The sequence below is a fragment of the Tympanuchus pallidicinctus genome, unplaced genomic scaffold (assembly GCF_026119805.1).
Source record: "Tympanuchus pallidicinctus isolate F22 unplaced genomic scaffold, pur_lepc_1.0 scaffold15, whole genome shotgun sequence".
NCBI classification, from domain to species: Eukaryota; Metazoa; Chordata; class Aves; order Galliformes; family Phasianidae; genus Tympanuchus; species Tympanuchus pallidicinctus.
In genome coordinates, this window is record NW_026294669.1 from 352,954 (window position 1) to 380,420 (window position 27,467).

The 27,467-nt window shown below is 41.7% G+C and overlaps 2 protein-coding genes across 14 annotated transcripts in view; one reads left to right on the forward strand and one right to left on the reverse strand.

The window, feature by feature from the left end:
* Positions 1-286: 286 nt before the first annotated feature.
* On the forward strand, positions 287-27,423 carry WDSUB1 (WD repeat, sterile alpha motif and U-box domain containing 1). 8 transcript variants are annotated; one of them, XM_052675958.1, is made up of 12 exons: positions 287-395; positions 728-886; positions 3,489-3,858; positions 4,519-4,703; positions 6,062-6,154; positions 7,503-7,596; positions 8,668-8,701; positions 10,301-10,341; positions 10,425-10,531; positions 11,212-11,394; positions 13,546-13,686; positions 15,014-15,303. In XM_052675958.1, the coding sequence occupies exons 3-12, from the start codon at positions 3,722-3,724 to the stop codon at positions 15,190-15,192; spliced, it is 1,194 nt and encodes a 397-aa protein (XP_052531918.1). In that variant the 5' UTR covers positions 287-395; positions 728-886; positions 3,489-3,721; the 3' UTR covers positions 15,193-15,303. The 8 variants fall into 8 exon arrangements, with proteins under 8 accessions (XP_052531918.1, XP_052531912.1, XP_052531917.1 ...); XM_052675952.1 differs by lacking the exon at positions 287-395 and having other exon boundaries at positions 870-886; positions 3,453-3,858; XM_052675957.1 differs by lacking the exon at positions 287-395 and having other exon boundaries at positions 871-886; positions 3,657-3,858.
* Positions 15,797-27,467, reverse strand: part of TANC1 (tetratricopeptide repeat, ankyrin repeat and coiled-coil containing 1) — a 70,171-nt gene continuing 58,500 nt past the window's right edge. For all 6 annotated transcript variants that reach the window (XM_052675935.1, XM_052675932.1, XM_052675938.1 and 3 more), the window contains 7 exons: positions 26,829-26,952; positions 26,531-26,706; positions 24,060-24,192; positions 23,150-23,241; positions 20,632-20,778; positions 19,029-19,129; positions 15,797-18,212 (listed from right to left, as the gene is read on the reverse strand). In XM_052675935.1, the coding sequence (XP_052531895.1) occupies positions 16,865-18,212; positions 19,029-19,129; positions 20,632-20,778; positions 23,150-23,241; positions 24,060-24,192; positions 26,531-26,706; positions 26,829-26,952 (2,121 nt within the window). In that variant the 3' untranslated portion in view covers positions 15,797-16,864. The remainder of the gene's footprint in view (positions 18,213-19,028; positions 19,130-20,631; positions 20,779-23,149; positions 23,242-24,059; positions 24,193-26,530; positions 26,707-26,828; positions 26,953-27,467) is intronic.

The window sequence follows — 27,467 nt, forward strand, 5'->3', positions numbered from 1 at the left end:
CGGTACGTACACTCAAAGAAGATAACGTTATCTTTAATTACACAAATTCCCGCCGCCTGCACTGCCCGAAGTGACCACGGTTAGTAGAAATGAGTAGCCGCAGTTCGACGCGGTGAGTTGGTTCTGCTTTCCCAGCTGTGAAATACGGGCCCGCTTAAGTAGCCTGCGGCGTTCGTGACGAGCCGCTGCCCTTCAGCGCGGCCGACAGCCGACAAACCAACCGGCCCGCGTTTGCTTGACGTCCGCCACTCTCAGCTGGGCGGCTCGGCGGCCGGGCGGGAGCGGCCCGGGGGAGGCGCGCAGGGCGGGGCGCTCAGCGCAGATCCGTGCTGCGGCCTGCCGGTCCCGCCGGAGCGCCGCTCGTAAAGCCGTCCGTGAACGGGCCAGCTTAGCGGGTGAGCGGGGGCGCGAACTTCTCTGTGTGAGGCGGGAAGCGCCTGCTCCGGTTCGGCCCGCCTCCCTGCCGCCATCCCGGCGTCAAACACGCTCCGCGTTAGATGAGGGCGGTGTGACGTGACTCTCGGCCGTTACGTCTGAAAACGAGGACTCGTCTGGGAAACGCGCAGACGACGTGGGCCAAAAACGCCGCCGCTCGCGTCGCTCCCTGAGGGAAGGCCGGGCGGAGCGGGCGAGAGCGCGTGCGCGGGGTCGGCTGCGAGTGCTCCCGTGAGGGCGGTGCGCGGCCGCCGGCGTCCTCCCGCCACTTATTGCATCCGTTATTTCACAGAGGCGAGGGAGCCGAAGCCAGGGCTCGCGGTGCCGCTCTCGCACGTTCCGTTCCCGTCGTCCCCGCGGCCTCCGAGTTGGACGGCTGGCGGAAGGGCCGCGGGGCGGAGCGCCGTGCGGCCTCGTGAGCGCCGCCCCGGGTCGGTCGCCGGAGATCGAAGTGAGTGGCGGCCCGGGCCGTGCTGCGCCGCGGGGGGCGGCGTACCGGAGGGGCGGGTCGTGCCCCGGAGTGCCGGAGCTTTCCGTGCAGCCGTGCGTCGGGTTGAGGGTTAAAGCGGACGCTGCTGGGGGAGGCAGCGCGGGCCTGTTGAAGCCTTTGTCCGACAGTTTTAAAGAGAATCGACGTAAAACTGGGAGGGTCCTGATGTCACAGCAGGCGCTATTAAGGATCGGACCGTAACAAGCAGCGCGCTGTTTGCTGCTCAGGAGAGCGGTTGCTTTGCCCTTAGACGCGTGTATGTGTAAGTGTACGTGTGTGTACCTGCGTGCGCTTCGCACGTGTGTATCTCCACGTATACAGGCACGTGTCCGTGCACGTATGTGAATGTGCTTCCTTGTTTGTGCTGGCCTCTGGCCTTCGGATTGTCCAGACGAAGCATGTAAGTAATAGTGCACTGATTTTGATGTTGGCTCCACCAAAGTAGCGCAGCAGCTTTTGCCTACCAGGATAAAGTGGAATTGTAGGCGTTTCCTTTTGTCTCCGCTCTTCCTGTTTCCCTGCATCGTGATTGTAGTGTGGGGGAACTGGCTGGCATGTATTTTGTGGGATTTTCCCTGACCTCAGCCACATGGCACACTTGTCTGATGCTGCTGATGTCTGTGAGGCTCATAGTCCCACTGCCTTAGTACCTGGAAAATACTCATGGAGCTCCCCTGTTGCAGAAGCAAAAGCAGTTTCATGAGCAGTTCAAATTCTCATCTCCGCCTTTGACTTAAATGCATTACTTGCTTTGCAGTATTTGGTTTACAGTAGTACACAACTGTGTGGTATATAAACATTAAGGAACATGGAAGATAAAAATGGTAGAGTTTCTTGGCCATACTAGGAGCTCATACCCAACTGAAGTTTTCTCCAACTACCACATGATGCTGTCTGTCGTTTTTTTTAGCCTTTGTGAGCCTTCTGCAATGCTCTGAGCAGCTCTGTTCCTGCCTTAGCCCTACACTATAGCTCAACTTCCCTTCTGTGTGTCTCTTTCCCCACTCTGTATCTCCCTGGTTCCTTGCTTCTTCCTTTTGCCCATTTCCTCTTTCCCTGCATGGAATCTCAGAATGGCTCGAGTTGGAAGGACCTCAAGGATCATGAAGCTCCACCCCATCCCCCCCCGCAACAAGGCAGAGCCACCAACCTCCCCATTTAATTCCAGACCAGGCTGCCCAGGGCCCCATCCAACCTGGCTAACCAGGGACGGGGCATCCACAGCCTCCCTGGGCAGCTCTTCCAGCACCTCACCACTCATAGTAAAGAAGTTCCCCTGATAGCCAACCTAAATCCTCCCCCCCTCAACTTAAAACCGTTTTCCCTTGTCCTGCTGTTATCTACTCTTGCAAAGAATTGTAAATTTTTGTTTATGAAGATGTAAATTTTCTTTCTAGAATTTGGAGATCACAAGGGAAATAACTTGCCTTGTCCTCCATCTGACTGTGTCTGACACTTTGGCACCTAACCAGATCGTTTCAGGAAGACAAAGTACAACCTGACCTGTGGTGGTGCAGGTAATTGCTTGGTTTAACAAGAGCAGGGAATGCAATCAAAAGGAAGGGGCAGTGCTTTTTCTCACATTTGAGTCTCAGTTTAGTCTTTGTTTTTGGCTGTTTCCCATACCCATTAATTCAGAGTAGATGTTAGTTTTTGGAAGTAAAGCTCAACTGTAGGTTTTGGTGATTTCTGTTTCCCCCCCAGCATACTTTGTGGTCTGCTCTGCTCCCACTTGGAGATCTAGCGTTCATTTAGCAGTTTTTTTTGTACACGTATCTGTACTGGTGCCAGCTTTACAGGGATATGGGACAGGGTTCTGCTGCTTTCACAAAACTGTTAATGCAGGTGGTTTTGAAGCGCATGCATGGCACATCCAGTTAGAGAGGATGGCTTGAAAACAAATACAAAGATACCTAACAGCTACTTTGTGCTAGCTTGTTAGGAAAACTTTTGTTTTTCCCCACATAATTAAAAGTAAAAATATTGTTATATCCATGGTGCAACCCGAAGCAATGTTTTGACACTGAATCCTCATCACATGTAGGAAGAGATATTTGTTTTATATGTAGCAAGTGCTTTATAAGTTGCTAGCTTGGTGACTAGATTCTACAGTGCGCATGTACTGCATTATGTTTTGTGTAGGTGCAAATGAGAACAAATTTGAACAGCAAACTTATTAGCATAAATGAAAGTACTGGAACAAAGTATGTTGCCATTGCCCTAAAATCAAACAGTTTTTATGTGAGCTTCAGTGCTGCGTTGCAAACTGGCAAGTTAACTTAAAGTTAAAATATGTTTTACTATAATGGAGTCAAAACCTCCTCATTTGCATGTTGTACATGTGATCTGCTTTAGGTTGAGGATAAAACAGTACTTAAGTGAAAAATTAACCTCTGCAAATCAGATATTTCTCCCAGGAGAGTGTATCTTAGTAAGGCGCTGTGTGCGCCTCAGTTATGAATTAGGGGATGTGTCCAACTGTTTTAACTTCAAGTTCTTTTGTTTGTTTGTTTGTTTGTTTTGGAAGTGGATTAAATGGCGACATTAATTCGCACTTTAACAGATCATAGTGATGATGTCAACTGCTGTGCCTTCTCATCATCGTGCTTGGCTACTTGTTCCTTGGACAAATCAATTCGTATTTACTCTTTAAATGACTTCACTGAGCTCCCATACTCGCCTTTGAAAGGTCACGCATACGCTGTGCACTGCTGCTGCTTCTCTCCATCAGGACACACTTTAGCTTCGTGTTCCACGGATGGCACTACCATCGTTTGGGACGCTCGTGATGGTCGGATGCTGGCAGTGCTGGAGCAGCCCACTGGCAGCCCAGTCAGAGTCTGCCGCTTTTCCCCTGAGTCCTCTTACCTGGTGTCAGGTGCAGCTGATGGAAGTGTTGTTCTTTGGAACGTGCACTCAATGAAAATGTACAGGTGAGTGCCAGATGCCTTTTCACAACCTTATTTACTATTATGGAAATATGATCTGTTACAAGTGCTGCTCTGCTGGTATGCAGTACTTGCAGACCTTACACTTCTGGTTTATGTGACAAAAAAAATGGAATAGATTCGGAATAGCAAAAGGTCATTAAGAGGAGAAGTGCTGAGTTTTTGTTTTTCTTAAACATTAAGCATTTAACTGCATACTTAAGAAGCTTGATTTTTTTAACTCTCATCTAAATCTTGTGTTTAAGTATTGACTTAGTTAAAATACAGATGTCAGTTTTTACTGATTTTTTTTTTTGTTTGTTTGTTTTACTTTCAAAATGTATCCTGCCATAGAATTTTAGCAGTGTTCTGTCTTCCAAACTGTAAGTCCTAGCGAAGTATCTTTAGTTTGGAACTTATCACTCAACTTAAATGCTTTTACCATGGGGTGTCACCTCGTGTTTTTCCTCAAGGAGCAGGTCCTGGATCCTATGTGTGCTTTTGTTTTGCATCTCACTGCAATTGCACAGTTTCTCTGCCTTCTGTTACCAAGTTCCAAAATACAGAACTTAGTATGATTTGGATATTCTATCAGATTGCATTTGAGAGATCAACTCTTCACAACATTACTTCTAAAGCCGGTTATCATACACTCTTACTTTTCAGGTCTGGGAATGTTAAAGATGGTTCTTTGGTGGCCTGTGCTTTTTCTCCGTGTGGAAATTTCTTTGTCACTGGATCATCATGCGGTGATTTGACTATTTGGGATGATAAAATGAGATGTCTGTGTAATGAAAAAGCACACGATCTTGGCGTTACCTGCTGTGATATTTCTTCATATCCAGTTTCTGGTTGGTTACTTGACTCTTCAGGGGAGGAACATGGCAAAAAAAGAAAGAAAGAAAGAAAAAAAAAAAAAAGTCATTTCATTTCTCTCTTATTTTCATATTCTTTTTGGGAAGAGCTGAAATTTCTCCGTATTCTGAATACTCTTAAGTAATAGTAGTGGAGAGGTCGATGATGCTTGAAGTAGCTAATTATGCTGCCAGGGTTTTGGAATGTGTTTGGGCAGCATCTGTGAGGCCTATCTCCGGGGTCTAAGAGCAATGTCAGAAGGTGTAGTGCTTGATTACCATTTCCACTTACCTCTTTCTTCCTCTGCTTCCCCAAGAAAGAGAACTGGATTAAAGCAGTGCAAAGAGCTATAAACATAAGCAGAATGCTTCAGCTGTGATGAGTGAGCAGGTAGACTGTTTTCCCTCACCAGACTTGGTGCAGTTCTGGGGAGAAGTGAGCCCTCAATCTCACAAGTCCTGCTAAGATGTAATAGTAAAAGCAGCTTTTGCTAAAAGATTTAGTGAACCCTAATGGAAAACAGTGTGTTCCCCTTCTGAGGAGCTTGGTGTGTACAACACTGTGATCCCCATTAACGAGTTGGTAGCATGTAAAATGTCCAAATCTTTTGTGCTGTGAAAGAATTCTCATTCTGGCTGATTTGCCAAGAAAAGTTTTTTTACACCATAATAGCTAAGGCATGCTGCTCATCTCTTGGTAAGACCCAGATCTTACACAGAATCCTAGGAGGAGGCACTTTGATATTTGGCAGATGGGTGGCAAATCCTAAGGTCTGCCACAGCACACAGCAGCTCTGAGGGCTCCTGTGAACTGCAAACAGCTCTGTGTATGGGAATGTTACTGCAGTAACCAGATGAAAGTGAAAATACAGAAAAACAAGAGATGAAACCTTGGGGGTAATGTGATAAGATGCTTAACTGTAACTCTGTAGAAATAGAGTAGTTTTTCATATTTGCAAATTTTGAACATGTGTAAATGATTTAAAAATTTGAGAACTATTGAAGAAATGGAAATAACCATTTACAGTGGGGAAATAACCATGTTCTGTGGTTAGAAGGCAATATCACCACTCTTGAAAGAATCAAACTCTTATTGTCCAAAGAACTTCAAGTATGAGCATAGTTGTGCAATTGTGGGCACCATCTACTTGTTCTGGAAATCACATGATGGTAACACACAGTCCTTGCCTGCAGATATTTTTAGAACTTCTGCAATTCTTTCTTTCAATGCTTTTTGAAGTTCTGAGATTAAGGAGATTTACCAAATTGTACTGAAGGAGTGGTGATGTAATTTACTGATATGCTGTTACTTTTTGTGCTTATCAATTTCCCATTAATATTTTTAATTTTATCAGGTGGTGACCACGCGTCCGGATACTTCCAGATGGCTTCTTGTGGCCAAGATAATAAGATCAAAGTCTGGTTTATTTTGTTTGCAGACTCCTTAGGTGTGTATGGTGATGCTTCTTCATATTTAAGTGTTTTAACTCTTTAGTGACAGTTTACATCTAAAATCAAATTTATACTGCTGTCATGGATTTGCAGCCAAACTAACCACAAATTGGAAGTGTTCTTTTAATTGTTTTGCTGGAAAGCAGCTAAGGCATGCTGTGTTTTGTCAGACTGGACTCTGTAGCTTTTTGTTTAGTGGTCTAGTGGTTTAGTAGCTTTGTGTTTAGTAGTAGTAAAGATTTTAAAAAATCCCCCTAGTCCTCCCAATATTATGGTAAATGTTTGCTTTTAATTATCATTTTCATCTTCTGGTAACGAGTATTATTTCTGTCTTGGCTGTTGGGCACATGGATAGTTTGAAACCTCTCGATCTGCTAGGCCAGGGAGGGGTCTTCCTTCATCTTTCAGTAATTTTGGCCTTTTGAGCAAGAGCTGGAGGAATCAAAACAGTGTGGCTGTGCTACAACTGCAGTGTGATCTGTGTCGATGGTTTATGGGTCAGTGAGGCCTGGATCTGTGACTGATGGGGCAGGGGGACCCGCAGAGCCCTGGAGAGGGGGAAGGTGGAAGAGGGAGAAGGCAGAGAGATGGGAGGTGGGCCTAAAAACACAGCAGTGGCAATGAGCTAAGGGAGACGAAACTCGTTTACTAAGTATGATATCAGAATGCGAGATAACACAATATGATACAATAGAATACAATTTAATTGGAACTGAGGCTAATAAATAAAATGAGAGTGTCCAAAACCGAAGGCCTCACTGATGCTGAAGGCAGGTGGCTGGGGAGCTCACACTGCAGAGAGGGCAGGAACAGAAGGGGGGACCTCTTGTGCCTTGTGGACAGTTTTATCTTTCCCTCTGAATGGAAAATGGAAACAGAACAGTGGAAGTCTTCTGGGAGGTGCAGTTGTTCTTCTCTTCTGAGAATCAGGTACCTGGAAATATGGATCATCCACGGAACTGCAGCATTGACTCTTTTAACTCCCAGGGCTCCACATGTTATCGTGTGGAACAACAATAACAAAAATCTTAAAAGTGTGTGACTGCTATGTAGAGACAGGGCATGTGGCCAGAATCATCAGCAGGGAATTTTAGAAGCCTGTAAGAATGAATACGGAATGTTCAGATAGCCAATTATCTAACATATTGTTAGACAGATGCTGATACAAAGCGAAGAGGTCACGGAAGTTAAAATTATGTTATCTCTGTGATCCTTTGTCCCTTTTTCTATACAGTGTGTCACAGAGTCAGGTATTTGAGGCAGCTTTATGCCCCTAAAACCATGTTGTCTTAGTACCTCATCAGATACATCCAATTTGCTATAATTTACTTTTTGTATTTTTAGGTTGTGAATTAAGATATAAATGCACGTTGAGTGGACATTCTGCCCCAGTTCTGGCTTGTGCATTTTCTTATGATGGGCAGATGTTAGTCTCAGGGTAAGCAGTATCTGATACTTGTTGAAATTTCAGATGGCAATCCTGTCCACATTGAAGTATTGTGAACAGAATGTTTAAATGAATTGCAGAGTTCAAAGTATATTTCCTGTAATTGCAGAATAGTTATCTCTGCCCTCCAGAAGCAGCGAATTGTTTTTCCATTTTGTTTGTGCCTGGTGGGGATTGAGTTTGAAATCTAGGATTTTGCAAGCTCTGTTCTCTGTGTATTGCAATGAGATTCATCACAGAATCACAAAATCACAGAATGGTTGGGTTGGAAGGGACCTCAAGGATGATGAAGCTCCAACCCCCTGCCACAGGCAGGGCCACCAACCTGCACATTTCATAGCAGCCCAGGCTGCCCAGGGCCCCATCCAACCTGGCCTTGAACACCTCCAGGGATGGACGGGGCATCACAGCCTCTCTGGGCAGCTGCTCCAGCACCTCACCACTCTGTAAAGAACTTAAGAAGTAGTAAAGGACATCATTTCTGGGTGGGTTTCTTTTTGGACATTTATGTGGCCTTCGTTTAGTTTTAATTGAAATGCAATGCTTCCTTTAGTTTGCTTTGCAAATGAGAAGATTTTGGAAATCAGTAGAAGTGCTGAGAGTGTTAATGGATAGCCAGATTCTGTGCAGAGTGCATAGAAATATCTGCATTACAGATACTTCTTGCAAAGACCAATTTGTACCTTGTGGGGAGCCGTGGAACTGGGGGCCGGTTTGCATGAAACCTCCCTCTGCATCAGGAATTATGGAAGTGCAGAATTTGGGATTTTATACATTGTTTTAAAAGTGCTGTAGATACATAATGATACAACATGATAAAGAGTATCATTGTCTTAAGCTAGAAATGCATGGAGCTTTGCTTTCCATAAAGCACTGATATGCTGAGTTCTGTTGAGAGTTCTATTTGTTCATTTTACTTCTGGGAAAGCTGGGATTTTTGTGGGGTTTTTTTTCTTTTTTTTTTCTTTTTTTTTTTTTCTGCCTCCTGCTTTAATTAGAAATAGTTGGATTCCTTATTCCTCTATGGATAATTTTAATGTCAATGTGTGTTTTTTTTTAAAGGTCTGTGGACAAGTATGTCATAATATATGAGACTGTAAGTATGGTGTATTGTAAGGTTATTCATGATAACTCATTTGGCTGCTGTCTTTATTAGCACTTCTGCAATATCCTGTCAAGATAAAGAATACATTATGAAATAAGAACTATGAAACCCCCTATTTTTATTTTTTAATCTTCAATAAGTGTAACTTGAGGTAAAATATCTCCTGAGAACCAGTCAATCTCTCTCATTCTTAATTGACATTTATTTGAGTGTTTTGTTACTTGATTTCTTTATGCTGCTCTGCAGGACAGTATCATTGAGTGAATCCTATGCTTGCATGTTCTTACTGAAGTAGAAGGAGTTTTGCTAATCTTAAATTTTATCCTAGCATTCAAAGCAAGAGGAATGGTATGCATTGATGTAAAAGGAGGGACAGTGATCACAGAAATCCTTTAGTAATTGTATATACAGCATATTATTTAATTAGAAGCGTATTAAATAATTAAATGGAAGCATAATAAATAATTCAAGACAAAAATTACATTACATACAATGACCTTTCTTCAAAAGCATCCTCTTGAGGTGTTTTGTGTAATACTGTTATTATATTCTTTGGGGTTCACCCGACAGTGGTATTTACAGCCTTATCATATTCAGAATAATGATTTTGCTGAAAATGACAGATGAACAAATTCTAAGCTTTTCTGCATGTGCTGCTGTACTGATAGAGATTTTCAGTGAGGGTTGCGTGTTTGTCATCAAAATGGCTCACCTGATGCCTTCACAGTTTTGGCCCAGTTGTATCAGTAGTTTGATGCTTAGATCCCCGGGAGGAATGGCACATCAAGGGACATCAAGGGAACGAAACTGTAGGCAGCTGCAGCATCACTGTCTCTTAGTGCTGTTGGTCAGATTTTTAGCCTGAGATTTTTAACACAAGGTGCAACAAATTTTTTAGAAGTTCTTTTGCCGTTTTTAAGGCTGAGCGAAGTTAAGACAATAAATCTTCATGGGAGAGAGACGTTTTGGCCTAAAATAGGATGCTTTCCTCAGGCCCAGTAGTAGAAGAAAACTATGAATTACTGTCTTGGAATAACTTTGCTCTTCATCTTTTAGTTCTGTCTGTACCTGTCAAAGAAATGCTACCTTTAGTCATGAGGAAAGTCTCCCAAATCATATGTTAAAACTGAAAATTCGGGGATTTGTTTTTAGTAGCATCCAGTTTAGAAATACACAAACCTCTGATGTAATCCCAGTAAATTATTAAAGGTTGTAGTACAAAGTCTGCTTGAATTTCAGTTATTGTTTCAGGTCGTTTTCAATCCTGGATCTGTAGAAGAAATGCTCTTATCCACAGGAACAATCAGCCAATACGGGTACAATTAATGCAGCTGCTATTTCTACTGTTATTACAGTGAAGGGGAGCCTTCTGCCAGTGGGCTGAATAGAGAACCTCACATAGGAAAACCAAGATGCATATCTGACTTTGCTGCCCATTGGCTTAGGCAAGGTCATATGCCTACTCTGAAGGTGACTTCTGTCATATTCAAAGAAGAAATAGTATTCCTTATCTTTGAAAGTATGTGCACAGGTGAGTGAATGTGTTTCATTCTTGAAATAAAGTCACAAATGTTCTTTTTTTTTTTACAGAATACTGGCACTATCCTTCATACTTTGTCTCAGCATACCAGGTATGAATTCAGTATGATAGATACCTTACTATTAATAAATAAAAGAAATCCACTCAGTGCCATGTCAATTTCCACGTCTGTAGGTATGTCACAGCTTGTGCCTTTGCGCCGCGCAGTCTCTTACTTGCCACGGGTTCAATGGATAAAGCTGTGCACCTATGGCAGCTGGACAGTAAGCAGCCCTGTGCAGGTCAGTGTTGGAAGTATTTTTAGCCTTTTGTTATGCAACAGGCATTCTCTGTTATCAAACAACAACTAACTTAGAGATTAGAAGAATATTATCTTTCTTTCTTCTCTGGTGTTTTCCATTTCTTACTTTCTGTATAGCAGTTAGGATGCGGGTGTTAATTCCCAGAGCACTGAAAGACTTTTCAAAGACGTATATTTGGCAGTAATTTAAAAAGAAAATATGCTAATTGAAAACATAATTGTCAGCAAGAAATACAACTGGCCAGTCACTGCAGAAGGAAAAACTTAAGGAGTACCTTAAGTATGTGGAGTAAAAATAAATGGATCTTTGTTCAAAGCTCAAGAATTCAGTCTGGAATTTGGTGTGCTTTTACAAGGAGATATGGTACTTAGTTTTAGTGTCTGCTGACACTTCTCAGTCTCTTGTTCAGTTTTGACAGACGTCAGCACTTGAGAGGTTAAATTCCTCTGAACTTTGAAAATGAGTCAATAAAGACAAACCCAAATGACTGTCCTCCTATGAAGGAGTGTTTAATGAGTATTGCTTTTATCTGATGTTAGGAAATGTGGAATAGTGAGAGCATTTGGAAAATGCTCATTAATTCCATAGTTCTTACTGATTGGGTTTGGTTTTTTTTTGTTTTTCATTGTATTGTTTACCTTACTTTTGTCTTTCCAAAGGAAACGCTACAGAAAATAACTCTAAGATTAGAACTGCTGAGAACTGGTCGGAGGATGAAGTTTCAGCCTGGCTTTGTGCACAGGGCTTTGCAGAACTTGTTGGGCTTTTCAAAGCAAATAACATCGATGGCAAAGAACTCCTGAATCTTACAAGAGAAAGTCTGACTAATGAATTAAAAATTGGTAAGAATATAGAAATCCAAGCAGTTTGTAGTCCTTTATGTTTATGTAAGATGTTGGGATGAAAGTAAGTGAGAAGTTTCATGCATGGGTGTGTTTTTCTGAAATGCATTTTTGATCACTACTGTTGGTAACTGAAACAGACAAACAAAGCTAATGTCACATTATCCCAAGTACTGCTTGTTTTCTTATAGCTAGAAACGTAAAATTGCTCATTCTCTGGCAATGCCGTGTTGATAAGTGGTCTTACCTGCTTTTGGTTCTGTTTTCCTTTTTTAGATTTTGGGTCATTAAGCTGTGGGAAAGTAATTTCACCTTTCATGTAGACTTACTGATTCTGACTTGGTAAATGGGGTTTTTTCCTGTCAGTTTATAAAAAGCGTCACGTCTGTCATATTATATGGTGAGCGACCTTAAATTTAGCAGTGAGTACACTTCAGAGTGCAGTTAGCATAGCAGAAAAATACAGGGTATGTTTTATTTTATACTTATTTGTAGATAAAGCATTTGGTGTCAGTAATGCTCAAGCAAACCTTACCAATCTCAGACACTTTGCAATTCGTCAGGCATCCTTCGGCTTAATGTTGACCTGTCGCTTTATTGAAAACTGAAGTTACGTTTTAGAAGGACTCCTGCGCTGTGGCATCGTTACCACTCACTTCCTGAATTCTGATAAAAGAAACTTCTCTGTGGCGGACTACTGCAGAGCTTTCAGAATGTTCTCTGTTCTCTGTGGCTAGATGTTTTGGCAAACACATCAGCACTAATTTACAGCTGAGACTGAGTATAACAACAGTCAAATGAGTCAAGAAACCCTTCTATAACTATATTTCTATTTTATGAAGTTAGCATGCTTTCCTGTAGACAGAGTGCTCCCCTCCTTTTTCTTAATTGCGGTCTTGGTATCTGTCAGCTCAGTATCAGTGTGTCAGTCAGCTTTGTGAAGTACAGAAATCAACGGAATTGCTGCAAATCTGTCAGGAATTGCCGCTGATGAAAGACTCATAGCTCTGTGTTCCTGCATACGTGTTCCCTCATGTTGGAGTAGCCTAGAACCATTGCAGCAATCACCAGCTGAGACTCATCAAGCTGACTGGAGGGTTGTGTGGAAATGGTGTGCAGTGGGAGCTGCGCTACTGGCAATTATCAAAGGATTATGGATAATCCCTTAGCTCCTGACTAGAGATTTAATCAGGAGGTTGTTAATTGAAGGTGCAAACTGAATGCAAGAATTTGGCTACATCAGCAAGATCTAGGAAAAGTTGCTCTTGTAATAAAGATTGTAGAGGATGCCCTCAAAAAATGTAGTTACAACTACAGAATTTTGTTCCTTATTACCTTTCTTTTCTTTGGTTATATTCTTAATTTTTCTTGATCTCAGTCTGATCCCACAGATCTTTACAATATTGCCATGCAAAATCTTCCTTAATAATAAGCATGAGCTTTTTATTATATTTCAGTACTGTATTTCAATCTTTACAGTATCTTAATCCTTACATATGTCATTAGTTAATCTTTTTTATAGAAATTAGGTAGTTAATGAGTGCTTTGCCTCAGTCTTCAGTGGCAGCCAGGATTCTCACATGCCTGAATCTGAATCTCCAGGTGGGAACCGGGGGAACAAATTCTGCTCCACTGTAAGGATGGCACACGAGACTGATTGTGTTCACATCCTTGGGGCTGGGTGACATGTATCCCTGGCTCCTAAGGGAGGCTCTTATGAACCTGATGAGGTTCAACAAAGCAAAGTGCAAGGTTTTGCATTTTAGGTTGAGGTAATCACAGATATGTACACAGACTGGGAAAACTCCTTGAAAGTAGCCCTGCTGGAAAGGAATGAAGGGGGCTGCTTGATGAAAAACTGAACATGAGACAGCAGAGTGTGCTCACAGCCCACAGGGCCAGTGCTATCCTGGGTTCCAGCAGAAGAGGGGAGGCCACAGGGTGAGGGAGGTGATTGTGTCCCCTCTATTCTGGGTCTAAAGCCCATTTGTGAATCCAAATTTAAGGTAGTAGTAGTTCTGCGGACTTCTCAATATTGCGTGGGGATGGGAGGATTGAGCTGTGTCTCCTCTGGCATGGCAGTGAATGCAAGAACAACCTCTCTGCCTCACATAATGGTGTTTTTTGCTCTGTATTCCAATAACTTTTCAGAGTCTCTTGGCCTGCGCAGTAAAATCCTCCAGAAGATCAAAGAGCTGAGGATAAAAACAGTCTCTGTTTCCACTGCTGTTCCTGATGAATTCTTATGCCCTATAACTCGGGAGCTCATGAAGGATCCTGTCATTGCAGCAGGTATGACTTTGAGCAATGTTGAATAACGAGAATGGCTTAAAGATGGGCATGGGAACACAAAAACTGGCCATGTCTTTCTACAGTGAACAGGATAAATTAATCTAAGTAGCTATTGCAAGAGAACAGAACTGTGGTAAATGTTTGGCCAAACTGTGTCTGTGACAGAGAAAAATATAGTACTGTGATTCCTTTAGTGTCTGCTTTATTGACAGAACCATATAAAATTTTTTTTAATGCTCTTTTCTTTTTGTGCCTCTGCAAGTATATATTTAAATCCTAATTAGAGAGTTGTCTCTGTGAATACACAATGGAATTGTGCACAAGGGAAACAACAGCAAAAACACAAGCTCATTACTAAGTTTACACAGCTGTATATATGGCACTTAAGGGTTGTACAGAAGGTCAGATATCCCACTGATTTGGTGGCTTTGTTCCTCTCTTTTAATGCTTTAAGAAAAAAAAATTACAATTAAAATGTTCTGTTACTCATATAATAGCAATAATGTATGTTTTACAAAGGCTGCTCCAAAAGCAGCACCTCCTGTTTTGTTTTGTTGGCCCATAAGAGGTGAGTGTCAGTGTGATGGCAGTAGAGGTTGAACCTTCCCACCAGTATTCCATTGCATGTTGTTGCCATGACAGATGGCAGTACAGGGAGTCAAATGGTGTCTGACATGGAAGTGCAGATGAAACAAAGCTGTCATTGAATTCTTTCAGGTGAAAAAAGTGGCACCCATTGTCATTCAGCAGTGTTTGTGAGCACAGGGAGGCGGTGGGTGGTGTGTTTCAGCTGTGGTGACTGTGGGTCACCTCGGCTTGCCCAGATACTTATGAGCATGGCATGCAGACTCTTGCTCATTGCTCGCGAAAATGCACAGCTAAAGGTGGTGACTATGTTGAAAAATGGTGTTTTTGTAGCTGAGAATTTGCCCTAGCAAGCAGTGCTGTTGTGCTCCTAATAGCTGTTGTAGTTTGCATAGGAATAAGTAGGAGGCATTACTTTTGGAGCAACTTACATATACATGGCCCACAACAGTTCTTACTAAATCAAGCCCAGGCAAGACAAAGGTTGTCTCAAAAGAGACTGAACAATTTCATGTGTCCTGTGTCATTTCCACCTCACTGTTTACTGCAGGAACTGAATTTTATCTCAGTACTGCTGTATCAACTGTTACTGTAATGCATTCAACTACATGATTTTTCTACATCTCAATTCTCTTATCTGGAAATACCGATTCCCTTCTACCTCTTACATATGTAAAATACACACTGTGTACCAGCACCCTATCGTCTGTAATGCAAGCTTTTGATGCTGGTTTCTTTGCAGATGGGTATTCCTACGAAAAGGAGGCAATAGAAAACTGGATCAGCAATAAGAGACGCTCCAGTCCCATGACGAATCTCCCTCTTCCCAGTCTTGTGCTTACACCCAACAGGACACTGAAAATGGCCATCGGCCGTTGGCTGGAGACTCAGCAGAACTGTGGTGAAACCACGTCGTTTTGAAGTTGTTTACTAAAATGAAGGTAAATGTCATAAATGTAAATGTAGGTAATGGTAGGCTAGAGGAGATATTTGTGTCAGAAACACCTGCAATTAAAAAAGTTCTCTTCTTTCCTGGCTGTCACTTTTAATGCACTTTTAATGCTAAAAGAGCATTTTCACTGTTGGAAGCTCCTAAAAATTTACTGAATGCTTTTTAAGTTATTTTACTTTTACTCAGTGGTATTTCTCTTTAAGAAATCAAACACCAGGACTCAGCATTTTTCAAATAACTTTTCTTGAAATTTTCCTCAAATTTATGAGTTTTTGAGTCTTCATTTTGCAATGTGAGTCTCAAAGCACAGACTTGGTATTTTATTTCTACTTTTTAATTGCAAAAAGCGTATTTCCCTGTTCCCTATGAATGAACATGCATTTGGAGAAGCTGGGAGAGAATTCTTCCTGAGCTGTCAGTGACTGCATCTCACACAGCTGTAATCATAACTTTAATTTTGTATGGAAAAAAATACAGTAGCTGTGCAAAAATAGAACTACAGGACCAGAATAATAAACTTGTACAAAATACCAAAGAAATAGTATGCAATAAATAAGCAAAAGCATAATAATGTGAACTCAGGAAAGAATTTATAAAACCGCGTACAGCTGTTTACAAGGCAATGCACCACTGTACAACACACGAGACCTGAGAAGTGACAGCCTCAGGTTGCCCACTGGCAGCCAGAAGTCTCACTGCACCTCTTTAGTTTCCAAGTATTCTTGCCTCTATAAACCTTATTTCCTCTGAAAAATCTGCCCAGCTTCATCCTACAAAGTAACTGCACATACGCTTTTCTTCCAACGTTCACCTGCGTTTCATTTCTTGGGCTTCCTATCGAAATACTTACTAAGCATTTCACTGCTGTACCTTTTTTAATAATTAACAGCTGATACAGAATTTTGCTTTAAAATAGCACCCAAAGGTGATCAGGTAACTATATAAAGTGCGATTATCGTTAACATGCTGTAATGCTGTGTTACTCAGTGCAATAACCAATATGGTCAAAGCCTTTCAATACACATGCAGATGTTACTGTTTATTTTACTTGTTACTAAAAATAGTTATATTTACATCTCAAAACATGACTGCTTTGAGTTTACTCATACACAAATTTTGCTTCCTAAATGTACATCATGCACCTCAAAGTAGAGCCCACTGGAAAAGTGATAAAATATTATCTTTGATTTAAAAAAACCATATACAGATCTGAAGAGTACGCAGCATCTATTTTCGTAACACTGTTCTTTGAAGTAAGCACTTAAGCATAATAGAGGCACAGTTATTGTGTAAGTGATGAGATGCAATGCAACCAAAAGCAAAGATTAAAGCCCTATGGAGAAGCTAAATATATATATATATATATGTATATATATTTTCTTTTTTGGGGGTAAAATGTCACGGCAAGAATTTTGCTACTTGAGGTCCTAGTTTGTCGGATTGATTGACTGATTGATCCTAACGACTGTTCCTACACAAGTTGGCTTTTCCAGTTACTGTGTCAGTATGAACAGCTTGAAGTGGTCGCACCCCACAAGGCACTGGTCAGCATGGGCTGAGCGCCCACCAGCAGCCAGTGGTGGGATTACCCTGTGATGTTGGAAGCAAAGTTCTACAACTGCGTAATGTACAAAATCATATTTACACGTTTGATTCGATAAATGATCGCTTGGGTTTTGCAGAGGTGACGTGGCTTAAGTGACCTTCCTTACTGATGTGAGAGTGCTGCTTTGGTGGCGCATCTTGGTATAAATGCAGAACCTGTTTTGGTGCTCTGTTATCTTGACAGTAGGCCACTGTTTGACACTTCAGCTCCTCGTGTGCTTTACCTTGCATCCCATTCTGGTTGCTCTCTCCTGGGACAGTAACAGCAGAGGAAGTTTTAGTTTGAGAGTGTTTGACTGAAAACTGCTCAAAATTAGAAGACTGAATGCTTCCAGAAGAAACATTTGCTGATAATCCATCCGAGGTCTGAGAATGCCAAGAGCGACTGGACTGATTTTGCTGCTGAAACCTGGCAGTCTTATCCATGATTCCCATAAATGGCGTATTGCGAGGTCTGTGTTCAGCAGCAGCACCATGAACTTGATTAACTTTGTTCTCCTTGATTCGAACGTCTGGCCCCAGCCCCTTAATGCCATCTGCAAAGCTACTCACTGAAGTTAAGCTGCTGGTTGAGCTGGCAAGAATCATACTGCTAGATGGAGAACTCGAAGAGACAGTGCTGGGTACAGGGGTTTGCTGTCTTGCTTCACTGAAATTCATTTGAAATGGGGCTGGTGATGGGTCAGTGGTTTTGGATTTCTTTGCAAAAGAGTGCTGTGAATGGGAACACTGGCTGGATGTGAACTTCTCATTGTACAGCTCAGAAGTAGCACCTGTGGAAGCACTTCCAGCAGAAAATGCGCTTGTCCCATCCAAATGCTGAACTTTAGAGTGTTGAACTGGCACAGGACTTTGAGAAAGATGCTGAAAAGGCGACTGTGTCTTTGTATTACATTGATTACTTCCCAGTTTTGATCCAGGCTGCATGGAGCTCAGGTGCTGATTAGTTTTTACAATCTGTGCTTGCTTTGTTGGCTGCATGATCAAGCCTGGCTCTCTTAGGTATTTATTGCCTGTTCTGCCTTGAGGGGACACAGGTCTCGCTTTCTGCTGAACACTGTCTTGAATGTTTCTAGCGTATGATGAAGCAGCTAAGGAACGCTGCAGCCTTTGTGGAGAGGAAGCGGATTCATCAGGGTGCGGTAGTTCTTCCTCTTTTTCTTGGAGATGGAAGTTCTCATTCACACCTTGAATAACATCCTCCTCCTCATTATCAGAGTTATTAATTTGCTGTCCTGACTGTGGGCACTGATGCTTCTGTTGTTGTGTTCTCTGGAACTGCTTACACTCCTCTTCTACTCGAGCCAGAAGACGTTTTATTTCCTGATTGCTAGGACACAGCTTTGTGGCTTCATGTAAGTCAGCAAGAGCAGCAAGTAGCTTTCTGTATGAAGAAGACCCAGAATTCATTAATAAAAACCTGGGACAAGTCTGAGTTTCGGCACTGCTTATTAAGCAGTAATATCCACCTCCACCACTTTCAAAGAGATGTTCTGATCTGTCATCTCCTGTAGGTGTGGTGAAAAGATAAGAACTGTATAGTCTTCAACCCAGGAAGTTCTGCAGTGGAAGCACAGACCTAGTCCTAAGTCCTTCCCCTCTTGCATCCCAAGAGTCATCAGGAAGGCAGCAGAAATCAACTAGGAACTGAAGCACTGTCTCACGAGCCCTTCACCTTCACAGGAGGTCACCAGCTAAACTCTGCTCCCTGTCAATTTCTTATTCTGCTTTGGGCTGGCACCAGTGCTACAAGCAGTGTGGGTGCTTCATGCCCAGAGGTGCCCAAGGCCATGGATGGGTGCAGCCTGAACTGCTGGGGAGCAGTCAGCCCGTGGCAGGGGTGGAGCAGGGGGGCTTTGGCATTCCTTCCACCCCAACAATACTATGGGACTATGATTCTGTAGAATACCTCTCCTTACTCACTCTTACATTTAAAGGAACTCACTTCGTATCAGTTTACTTCTATCTACTTTCTGGGCTAATAATTACCTGAATGGGTATTTAATATTGCTTTTTGGGCTTGGTTTGTTTTGACTGATGGTGAAACCTAATAATACGGAAACTGTACCAAAAAAATATTTTTCTTTCTAAATTCCAACCACAAAAAGAAAAGAAAAAACAGAAAAGAAAAGCAATCACAGAAAGCATTACAAAGTTAAAAGAAAATGAATGTGGACTTACGAACAGAATCAAACAGTACCTGCTGTTCCTTTTTGCTCTTGCTCGAGCATAATAGGCTTCGTAAGACTTGGGCTTCAAATCCAATGCTTTGGTAGCGAACTCTTCAGCCATACCAAAATCCTAATTATTTAAACAAATGTACTCATTATACATTGACAATAAAAGAGAGCCATGTGTACTTCAATCATGGTAGTGCTTCAGAAAGTGCAGATAGCTTGTCCAGTACAGAAAGTGACACTGGGAGCACAGCGTATCTTGGTAGCACTTGCTGTGAAGTCTAACAGAAACTGACTCTAAAGTATTTAAGATGCAGAGTTATACAGTTATTGTCAATGCACATGCATTAAACAAGAGACAAGAGACTGCATGTTGAGCAAGGAAAGGGATCCCCTCAGATAAAAACACTTTGAGTGCACTGTGAAAAAAGAAAGAATAAAGACTTAGAGAAAAAAGAAAAAAAGACATTAAAGGAGTTGTATCAGTCTAGAGCTTTCTTGGAGGAGGTGTGTGTGAATTCTAAAGAAAACCTACAGTAGATCCAGTAGATCTAATGTATTTGGTCTGCATTTCACAAGAACAAAAAAGAACAGTTTAGCAAATACAATTAAACCCAAAGCTGGAATTTACAAAGCACGACTGAAATGGGGCAATGATGGCCATGGAAAGATGAAGCCAGTCTAATTTTTAAAACACCCATGCACAGCAAAGCAAAAGCTTATCAAGAAAAATCAAAACAACACATGAGAGTATATAGAAAGAATCTCCTCCTTTCCTCCCTCTCCCATTGATCACAGAGTCACTTCCAGCTGTTAGTGTGAGGCTACTGAAAAACAGTCTGATCCAGGAGGCGGCTGGAGACTGCAGTTCTAACAGCGAAAGTAAAGGAATGGCACTTGCACAGCAGTGCTAGAATGGCCAAGATAAATCCTCAACATCCATGTTTAAATGTTCTTCAGATTGAAATAGATGCCATGAACAACATGGAAGACTTGGGAATTAAGAAGTTCGTGCCTGAAAAGAAGGAATTGTATGAGGTGTATTCATAGAATTGCAAGGTTTAGCTCTAATGGTCATTGAGGTTCTTCGCTGCCATCTGATACACTGCTGAAGCTACAAAAGGAACAACCAACACATACCAACAAGCTGTATAAGCAGGCACTTCACAATAAATGCTGGTGGCAGCAGAATTTTCCATGTAGTCCTTTAAAAGTACCAGGAATGGCCAGCAGTTTGTTATTCCAAAATAATGGTAACATAACAGCTGCAATAGTTCTCCCCTTATCTGGGGAACTGTCCCCATTTGTTCACACAACTAAGCCCCAGAACAGCACAGTGAAAGGAATTCTAAAACAGCAAAAAAACCACCAAAACCAACCACGTCCAATGTTTGGGCAGTGTACCAGTGTTTGCTAAGCGAGAAATCCTAAGACTCAGTTGCGTCCATACGCCTTGGAGGAATCTGCACATCCTCCCCTCTTCTGCCTTTGGAGCTCACCATAGTGATGGAGAGTCACGAGAGCACAGCAGCAGCAAGATGTAACAGAAGCCATCAGCAGTGTGGTAGAATAGGTGTCTAAGATTCCCAGTGATAGAGAAGCAATGGATTAAAAACAAGAGCTTACATTTGTTTTTCGGCGACACCGTGATAAATTTAAGTACAATGAAACTCTCATCTCATTGAATGCTTTCATTTCTTCTCCAAATCCTTCCCTCGGAAACTTCCTCAAGGCATACTGATAGCGCTGTGCTGCTTCTTTCATCTTGCCTTTCTACACAGTAGGGAATAAGAAGCTTTTTCAGAAACCTGTATTATTACAGCGCTGTCACAGTGCAACCACATTCATATTTGAAATCTACCAACATGTTCTCTTCACAGAGAAATATATATTTGTAATGTATATATGTTGCACTTACACACAGGTACCGTAAGGGAACTTAAGAGGTAATTACTTATTTTTTTATAGTTTATGTTTCTTTCTAAACTCAGTATTTTAATAGTGTTTCACCAGGACGCTACACACAGTAATACACACTTCTTGTACCAGAACAATTCTTCAAGAATGTGTTTGACACCATACAATTCTTAATTTCACTTATTAAGGAGAGCAGTCAAATGACTGATGATACAGTTTATTAAAGCTCTAAGACATTTCTAATGGAGTATATCCTTAATCAGGAATGGTTACCCTTCACCAGGTGGTGCTACCACAGAATAAGGGATGGATGAGGAGAGCAAGAAGGAACTGGTGCAGCACTCAAACCTGCAGCCCAGCTACTCCAGCTTCATTTCAGTGACTCAGCCATGAGTATTGGGTGGAGGGCTGAATGTAGGAACATAAATGCAGTAAAGGATTGGCCGCCCACTTGTTAACAAAGGCTGAGAAGTAATTGCTGCACACTGGAAGCACGTTGCCATTGTTTTATGACTTTTGTTATCTGTATTCCACATCACAATATCACGTGGTGCACTGGGAGTAAAGACTCAGTGCTGCAGTTCCGTGAATTGTTGACAGTTCTGTTTTACCTGTCCCAGAAAAGAAAGAATGAACTGCATATCCCAGAAGACTTCACTGTTTTGTTTCCATTCAGAGGGAAAGATAAAACTGTTTGGGAGTCACATCCCCTTCTTTTTCTGCTCGTCTGCTCTCCCTGGCCGTCTCACTTTCAGCCTTACAGTAACGCCTTCTGTTTTGGACACTCATTTTTTCTAATTCACTAGCTTCAATTCCAAATATATTGCATTATACTGTGTTATCTCACACTTCACTATCGTATTTAGTAAATTAGTTTTCTCCCTTAGCTTGTTACCACTGTTTTGTTTCTTGGCCCATCTCGGGGCTTGGGCCCATGGGTCCTCCTGCCCCATTTAGTCACAGAACCAGGCCGAAGCACAACGAACCCCATCACACGCTCAGACATGCTGCAGCCTTCCATTCAAAACTTTGGCAAAAGAATGAAGCAAAGTGTGTTTGAAAAAGTTTCATAAGCTACATGACACACCTTAGCTCTAGCAAGTCATTCAAATCGCTGTAATAAAATTAAGTCTAAAAATACCAGCAGGAAATTCAGCTCTTTGTAACAAACTGCAAAGCACGCTGCTACCAACCCTGCTGTGCCGACCTGGTCTCAGAATCTAAGCAGGGTCCAACCTGCTGAGTGACCTGAGAACCTGAAGCAGAACGGGCTGGTGCTGTGATGCTGTGGGTTCTCCCTGCAGAACCCTCGAGACACACTGAACACACTGCTGTGTTAGTGAGGTGCAGGAAAGGCCTCTCTGGAATGACAGAATTGCCTTTGTAGCATGAACTCTGATACCCTTTAGGCCTGAATGATGTCCCACCCTTGACGGTACCTGCTTGGATATAAAGTTCTAAACTCATATCAGGATTGATGAGCTTGATAAATTATTCATAAGATGTCTGCACAGAGTCCAGAGGACTTTAAGTAGGCCCAACCTGATTTGTGATAGCAAAGTCTGAAGGGTTCCTCTCCTCCGTTATGCAAAGCCATCAGAAATCAGAGGTAAAATGGCAGATATTTGAGGGCCCCTATTAAAAAACAACTGTGCAATTTATAAACCCTGTGGCTACAACAGATTTTCAGTAATGCCCACATAATTCATTCAGCTCTGCATTGGAACAGTTTACAAAAGCAGTTCCTCTCTTCTGAGCAAAATACCATGCCTAGTAAAAAGAATGCATCAAGAGATCCGTTGCTCTCCTTGTTCAGTATTTAAACAGTGTGCAAAAGAACACTGAAGGATAGGAATGGGAGGGTGGTTGGACTAGATGATCTTGAAGAAAAGCCCTGATGTTACTGAACTCAACAAGGTGCTCACATTCTGAGCTGCTCCTAAGAAACAACTGACAAGTGTCCACAGAGCACGTGGTCAACTGAAAGAAAATGTATTTGTTTATTATAAACTGGCTGGTGTTTTGGCTTGGCTTTTTTTACATGCTAGTTTTAAATGGTTATTGCCCAGGATCCTCAAGGTTTTCTGATCTCATACCCAACATGAAAGGATGTGCAAATACACATCTTGTCTGAATAGAAAAGAAAGTATAACAGAACATCAATCTACTTTCAAACAGAAATCCAATTACAGAGTACTGCTGTCAGGAAAAAAGAAAGTTGACCTACTTTGTACAGTATGTTTCCTTCTTCCATCAGTTTCTGCAGCAGAATAAGGAGAATATCTGGTTTCGAGGTGGCCATTGCCCATGCTGCATTTCCTGAAAGTTAAATGGTAAGAATCTCTGACAAAGTGAAAAAAAAATTGTTTCTGACAACTATTCACATTGGAAAGCTTTCAGTGAGTATTTCATCGACATGAAACAATTACCATTATTAGCAACGCATGCATATATTTAACACACGTTTGTATACCTGTCCCATACCATCACACAGCTAGCAGTCAGATACTAACCGGCGCGATTCTTTTTTTCCTGTGGTCTAAAGGACAGTGTGAAAGTCCATTGTGAAGCTTAAGACTGCAGAGGGATCTGTGTTCAGTCATACTCAGGAGCCAAACAAACAGCCGTTATGATTTAAAGGTACAAGAGATTCAGCTGTCATTATGTTGACAGCTGCAATACATACCTGCCTATAATACACGATTCAGGCTGCAGTTCTACAATTTACGTACAATTCTAAATGTACAATTTATGCCCAATTCTAAAATTTATTAACATAATGTTACTTAAATGTAAAACTTCTTCACCCAAATCAGTAATACTGCCAGAACTAAGGATCACTAATAGCATAAACATTATTTTCTTATGATAGAGTAACCATGTAAGATTAACTCTTCAGGGCTTCTTAACGCACATGAAAGGAGCAGAATAGGACTACTACTATTTCCTCACTTCTGAAGTGAGTCTTGAGGGAATATCTATAAAAAAAGGAAAGATACCTGTGACTTGAGCTGGCACCCACAAACCAAAGTAGTCTGTGCTGCAAGAACTACTTATTCAATGTACTTTACAGAAGTGACAACAACTGCCGTGTAGCAGACAGTTCTTTCCCTCCAGGATGTGACAGGTTTACTAACCTAGCTTAGCTCCTTTCCTCAGGAGCATCATCACCACTGATGTATTTCGACACCCAATGGCTCTGTCCAGTGGCCGCATGCCGCTGTGGTCAACGTGCTCAATCATTGCTCCCTTATCTACCAGGTACTGCACCTGTGAGAAGAAACAAGCAGGCTTTGTCATGTTTTTCTTGCTGAGAGATGCAGAACGGCGAATCATGCAAACCACTTCCTTGAAGCACACTGAGCATACTCTCCAGAGTTTATGTACATCATTTTAAGTCCACTGAACCGAGCCCGTGGAATACAGCAGATGGGAACGCTACCGAACTGCGCCTAAGAGCTGCGTTGTCCCAGTCAAAGACAGACAGACCATGCACCCACATTCCTGGAGGCAGCTGTACCAGAAAGACAAACAGCAGCAGTGCAGGGTGTGCTTTCAGCTGGTTACCAGGGGCTGTGGGCACTCTGTGAGGCACTGGGCGCAGTGCCTGGACGGCACCCAGTAGAGGACAAAAAGTTGTACAAATACAGTACAAGGAAAATAGAATATTTTTGTCTCAGATACTTCACAACATTCTAGTTAACAATTCAAACAAAAGTTATCGTGCTGAAGAACTGCTTCTTGTTCAATACAAAGAGAAAAAAGCCCCAGAGAATTATTTTATTAATTTCTTACCCATCGATTCCAGCAGTCTAACATCACTGTTTGAAGCATAAATACAGCAAATGCGAAATGCCACAAGAGTAAATAAGTTTAGGAAGACAAATGTCAGACACCACTGGCTTCCAAGCACTAATTTGTTCATCAGTAACAGTAATTGAAAGTGCAATATATAGGGTATTACAACAGCTTTGATGTAAGCAACAGTTCTTTCAGGTAACCACTGCTTACTTAAATGTGACTGGCAGTAACATGGCACGGAGAGAGGTTTTTAACAGTCCTTTCCATTGCCAGGCCCCCAAGCCTTCTGCTGGCCTGCAGTGTGATCTCTGCCCTGGCACAACATCAGGCTGTTCAGCTATGGGAACTCTCCAAGTGGCCAATGCATCAGGTGCCCTGGCAGGCTGTGCTACTGCTCCAGCAGGACAGCCCACGGATGGCCACGCAGGACTCAATATCCCTCACTCCCAAGCAGGAAAAAAAAGAAACAAAAAACCTTTGTGCACTCAGTTTTACTGAGGAACACTTGCAGTTGCAGGAAGAGCCCTGTGATGTGACTGCTGAAACCTCTTAAAGCCTGTTCAGAATCTAAGGGCTTGCATACAATTTCAAGTTAATTTTAATTACAGCAGAACGGGTCTTAAAGTCTATAGCAAATTATAGCATAGTGCTTTTCTTCAAGAAATGCTGTTTCAAAACAGGATGGTGTACATGCAAGCTACAAGAACAGACACTGGTCTGAGAAGCTGCATATACTATTCATTCTAACTCCCACTGAGCTGTAGGATCTGTTTGCAACGCATGCAGACTGCAATTTCATTCCTATCTGGACAGAATTCTGAACTGTGCTTTACTGCTGAGTTTTGAACCACAAGAACAAAAATATACAATAAATTCCAAGATCACAGATTTAAAGATTTATAGGATTCTGAGTCACAGGCTTCAAAGCTATTGTGTAATTCTGATCTCTGTTACAGGCATACTTCATTTCAGATTCAGAAGGACTTCCCTCTAAAATGCCTTTAATTCTTGCATTTTAACATTTATTGTAAACAAAGAAGGCAGTACGTGAGAAAGACACAAGACTGAAAGAGGAACTTCACTTGTTCTGTCTCTGAAATGACCTATGTTCCACTAAGAACATAGAACTAAGAAAAATATGAGTCTACATCTCAGGCCTTTTGTGTTTACAAGTTCATAGACTGGACAGTAACACTGGAATGCACTTAGCCCTGTGAGAGTCCTAAGATGAAAACTTAAGGATTGCTAACAGTTCTCTCACTGCCATGCAAGAGCTTGTAAAATGCTCAGCATGGAAAAGTAACGTTGTGTAGCAATGGTGAACTAAAACCTTTCTTAATTTCATCCATTCTGGCAATATTCTTCTTCCTCTGTCTCTCTTGGCACTTCTGTTCCACTCAGGTTCCCAGCTGACTGGGCCTCTATCCAGTTGCTTTGATTGGTTGGCAAAGGCAAGAAAAAAAAGATGTATTTTCCTTCCATGTTACATACCACAGACTTTTTTTCTTTTTTAATTCAAAACAGAAATTGTAATGTTCCTTTATATTGAGATTTAACACACCCACTACCATAAAACACATATGCATAATGCTGGACTTCTAATTAGCTTGGTACTAAAACCTTACTAGAAAATGCTTTTCAGCGCAAACACTTCTTAATTGCAGTCAAGACGTTCGTGGTGTAACCATCATGGTTACTCACAAAAATTTCCTTTCTGTTTTGGCTGGTAACTTTTTTCCTAAACTTTGTTTTGTGTTATGAAAAATCAGTACAAGTTTTGTTTTTCTACTATTTAAGAACTACTTACAATATCAGCATCTCCATAAAAAGCTGCCAGGTCTAGAGGTGTTCGTCCATTTTTGTCTGTCTGATCAACTGTTGCGCCTTTCTCAACTAAATACTGAACCACTTCTCTGTGGCCTTTTAGACATGCCCAGCCCAAAGCTGTCAGCCCTTCTTTGTCCAGAGATGAAATAGTTGCACCTATAAAATGAAAATCAGCTTTGTAATGGAGATGTCCTTTTCTCATAGGCAAAACAACCTAACTTACATGAATGCAGTCTCTGGTACAGCTGTGCAGCACTGAAACAGTCTTTATTTTCTACCTGCAGAAAGGAGAAATTCCACAGTGCTCAAATGTCCTTCACAAGAAGCCACCATGAGAGGAGTTCTGCCTTGCTTGTCGCTTAAATTCACATCAGACCCATGCTTCAGAAGAAGTTTAGCAATCTGAAATTTAAAAGAAATAGAAGTAAATTTTTTCAAAATAAATTATCAAGTTTAAATTCTAGCCATGATGCTATTGTGAATAAACTTTTAGAGCAGAGGATCAAGGTGCTATTTACAGCAATCACTGAGAAATCCTGCTCAGCTCAACTCAGTTTCCTAACAACTCGGAGACTTTTCCTGATGAGCACGGGGCTCCTCACTCTCAGGTTCTGTCTGCTCCCAGCAGATGCAATGCACGCTGTCTACTGCATCTGAAATTGACTGTGTTCTTGGCAGAGCAAATAAAGTATTTTAAATTCCATACACTACTTTTTAGCTGTATTACAACTACGATCAGCATACAGCCAGTGTATTCTCAAATCATTTACGTTTACTTTAAGTAACTTAAAACAAAATGTCTGTTTCTGTTAGAAGTCAGTGCAAATGCACTTTATAACATTTACACCAATTCATTACAGAACAACGGATGGGAGAAGTGAAGGACAGCTTCCCACGTGACTCCGTCAGACTGCAGA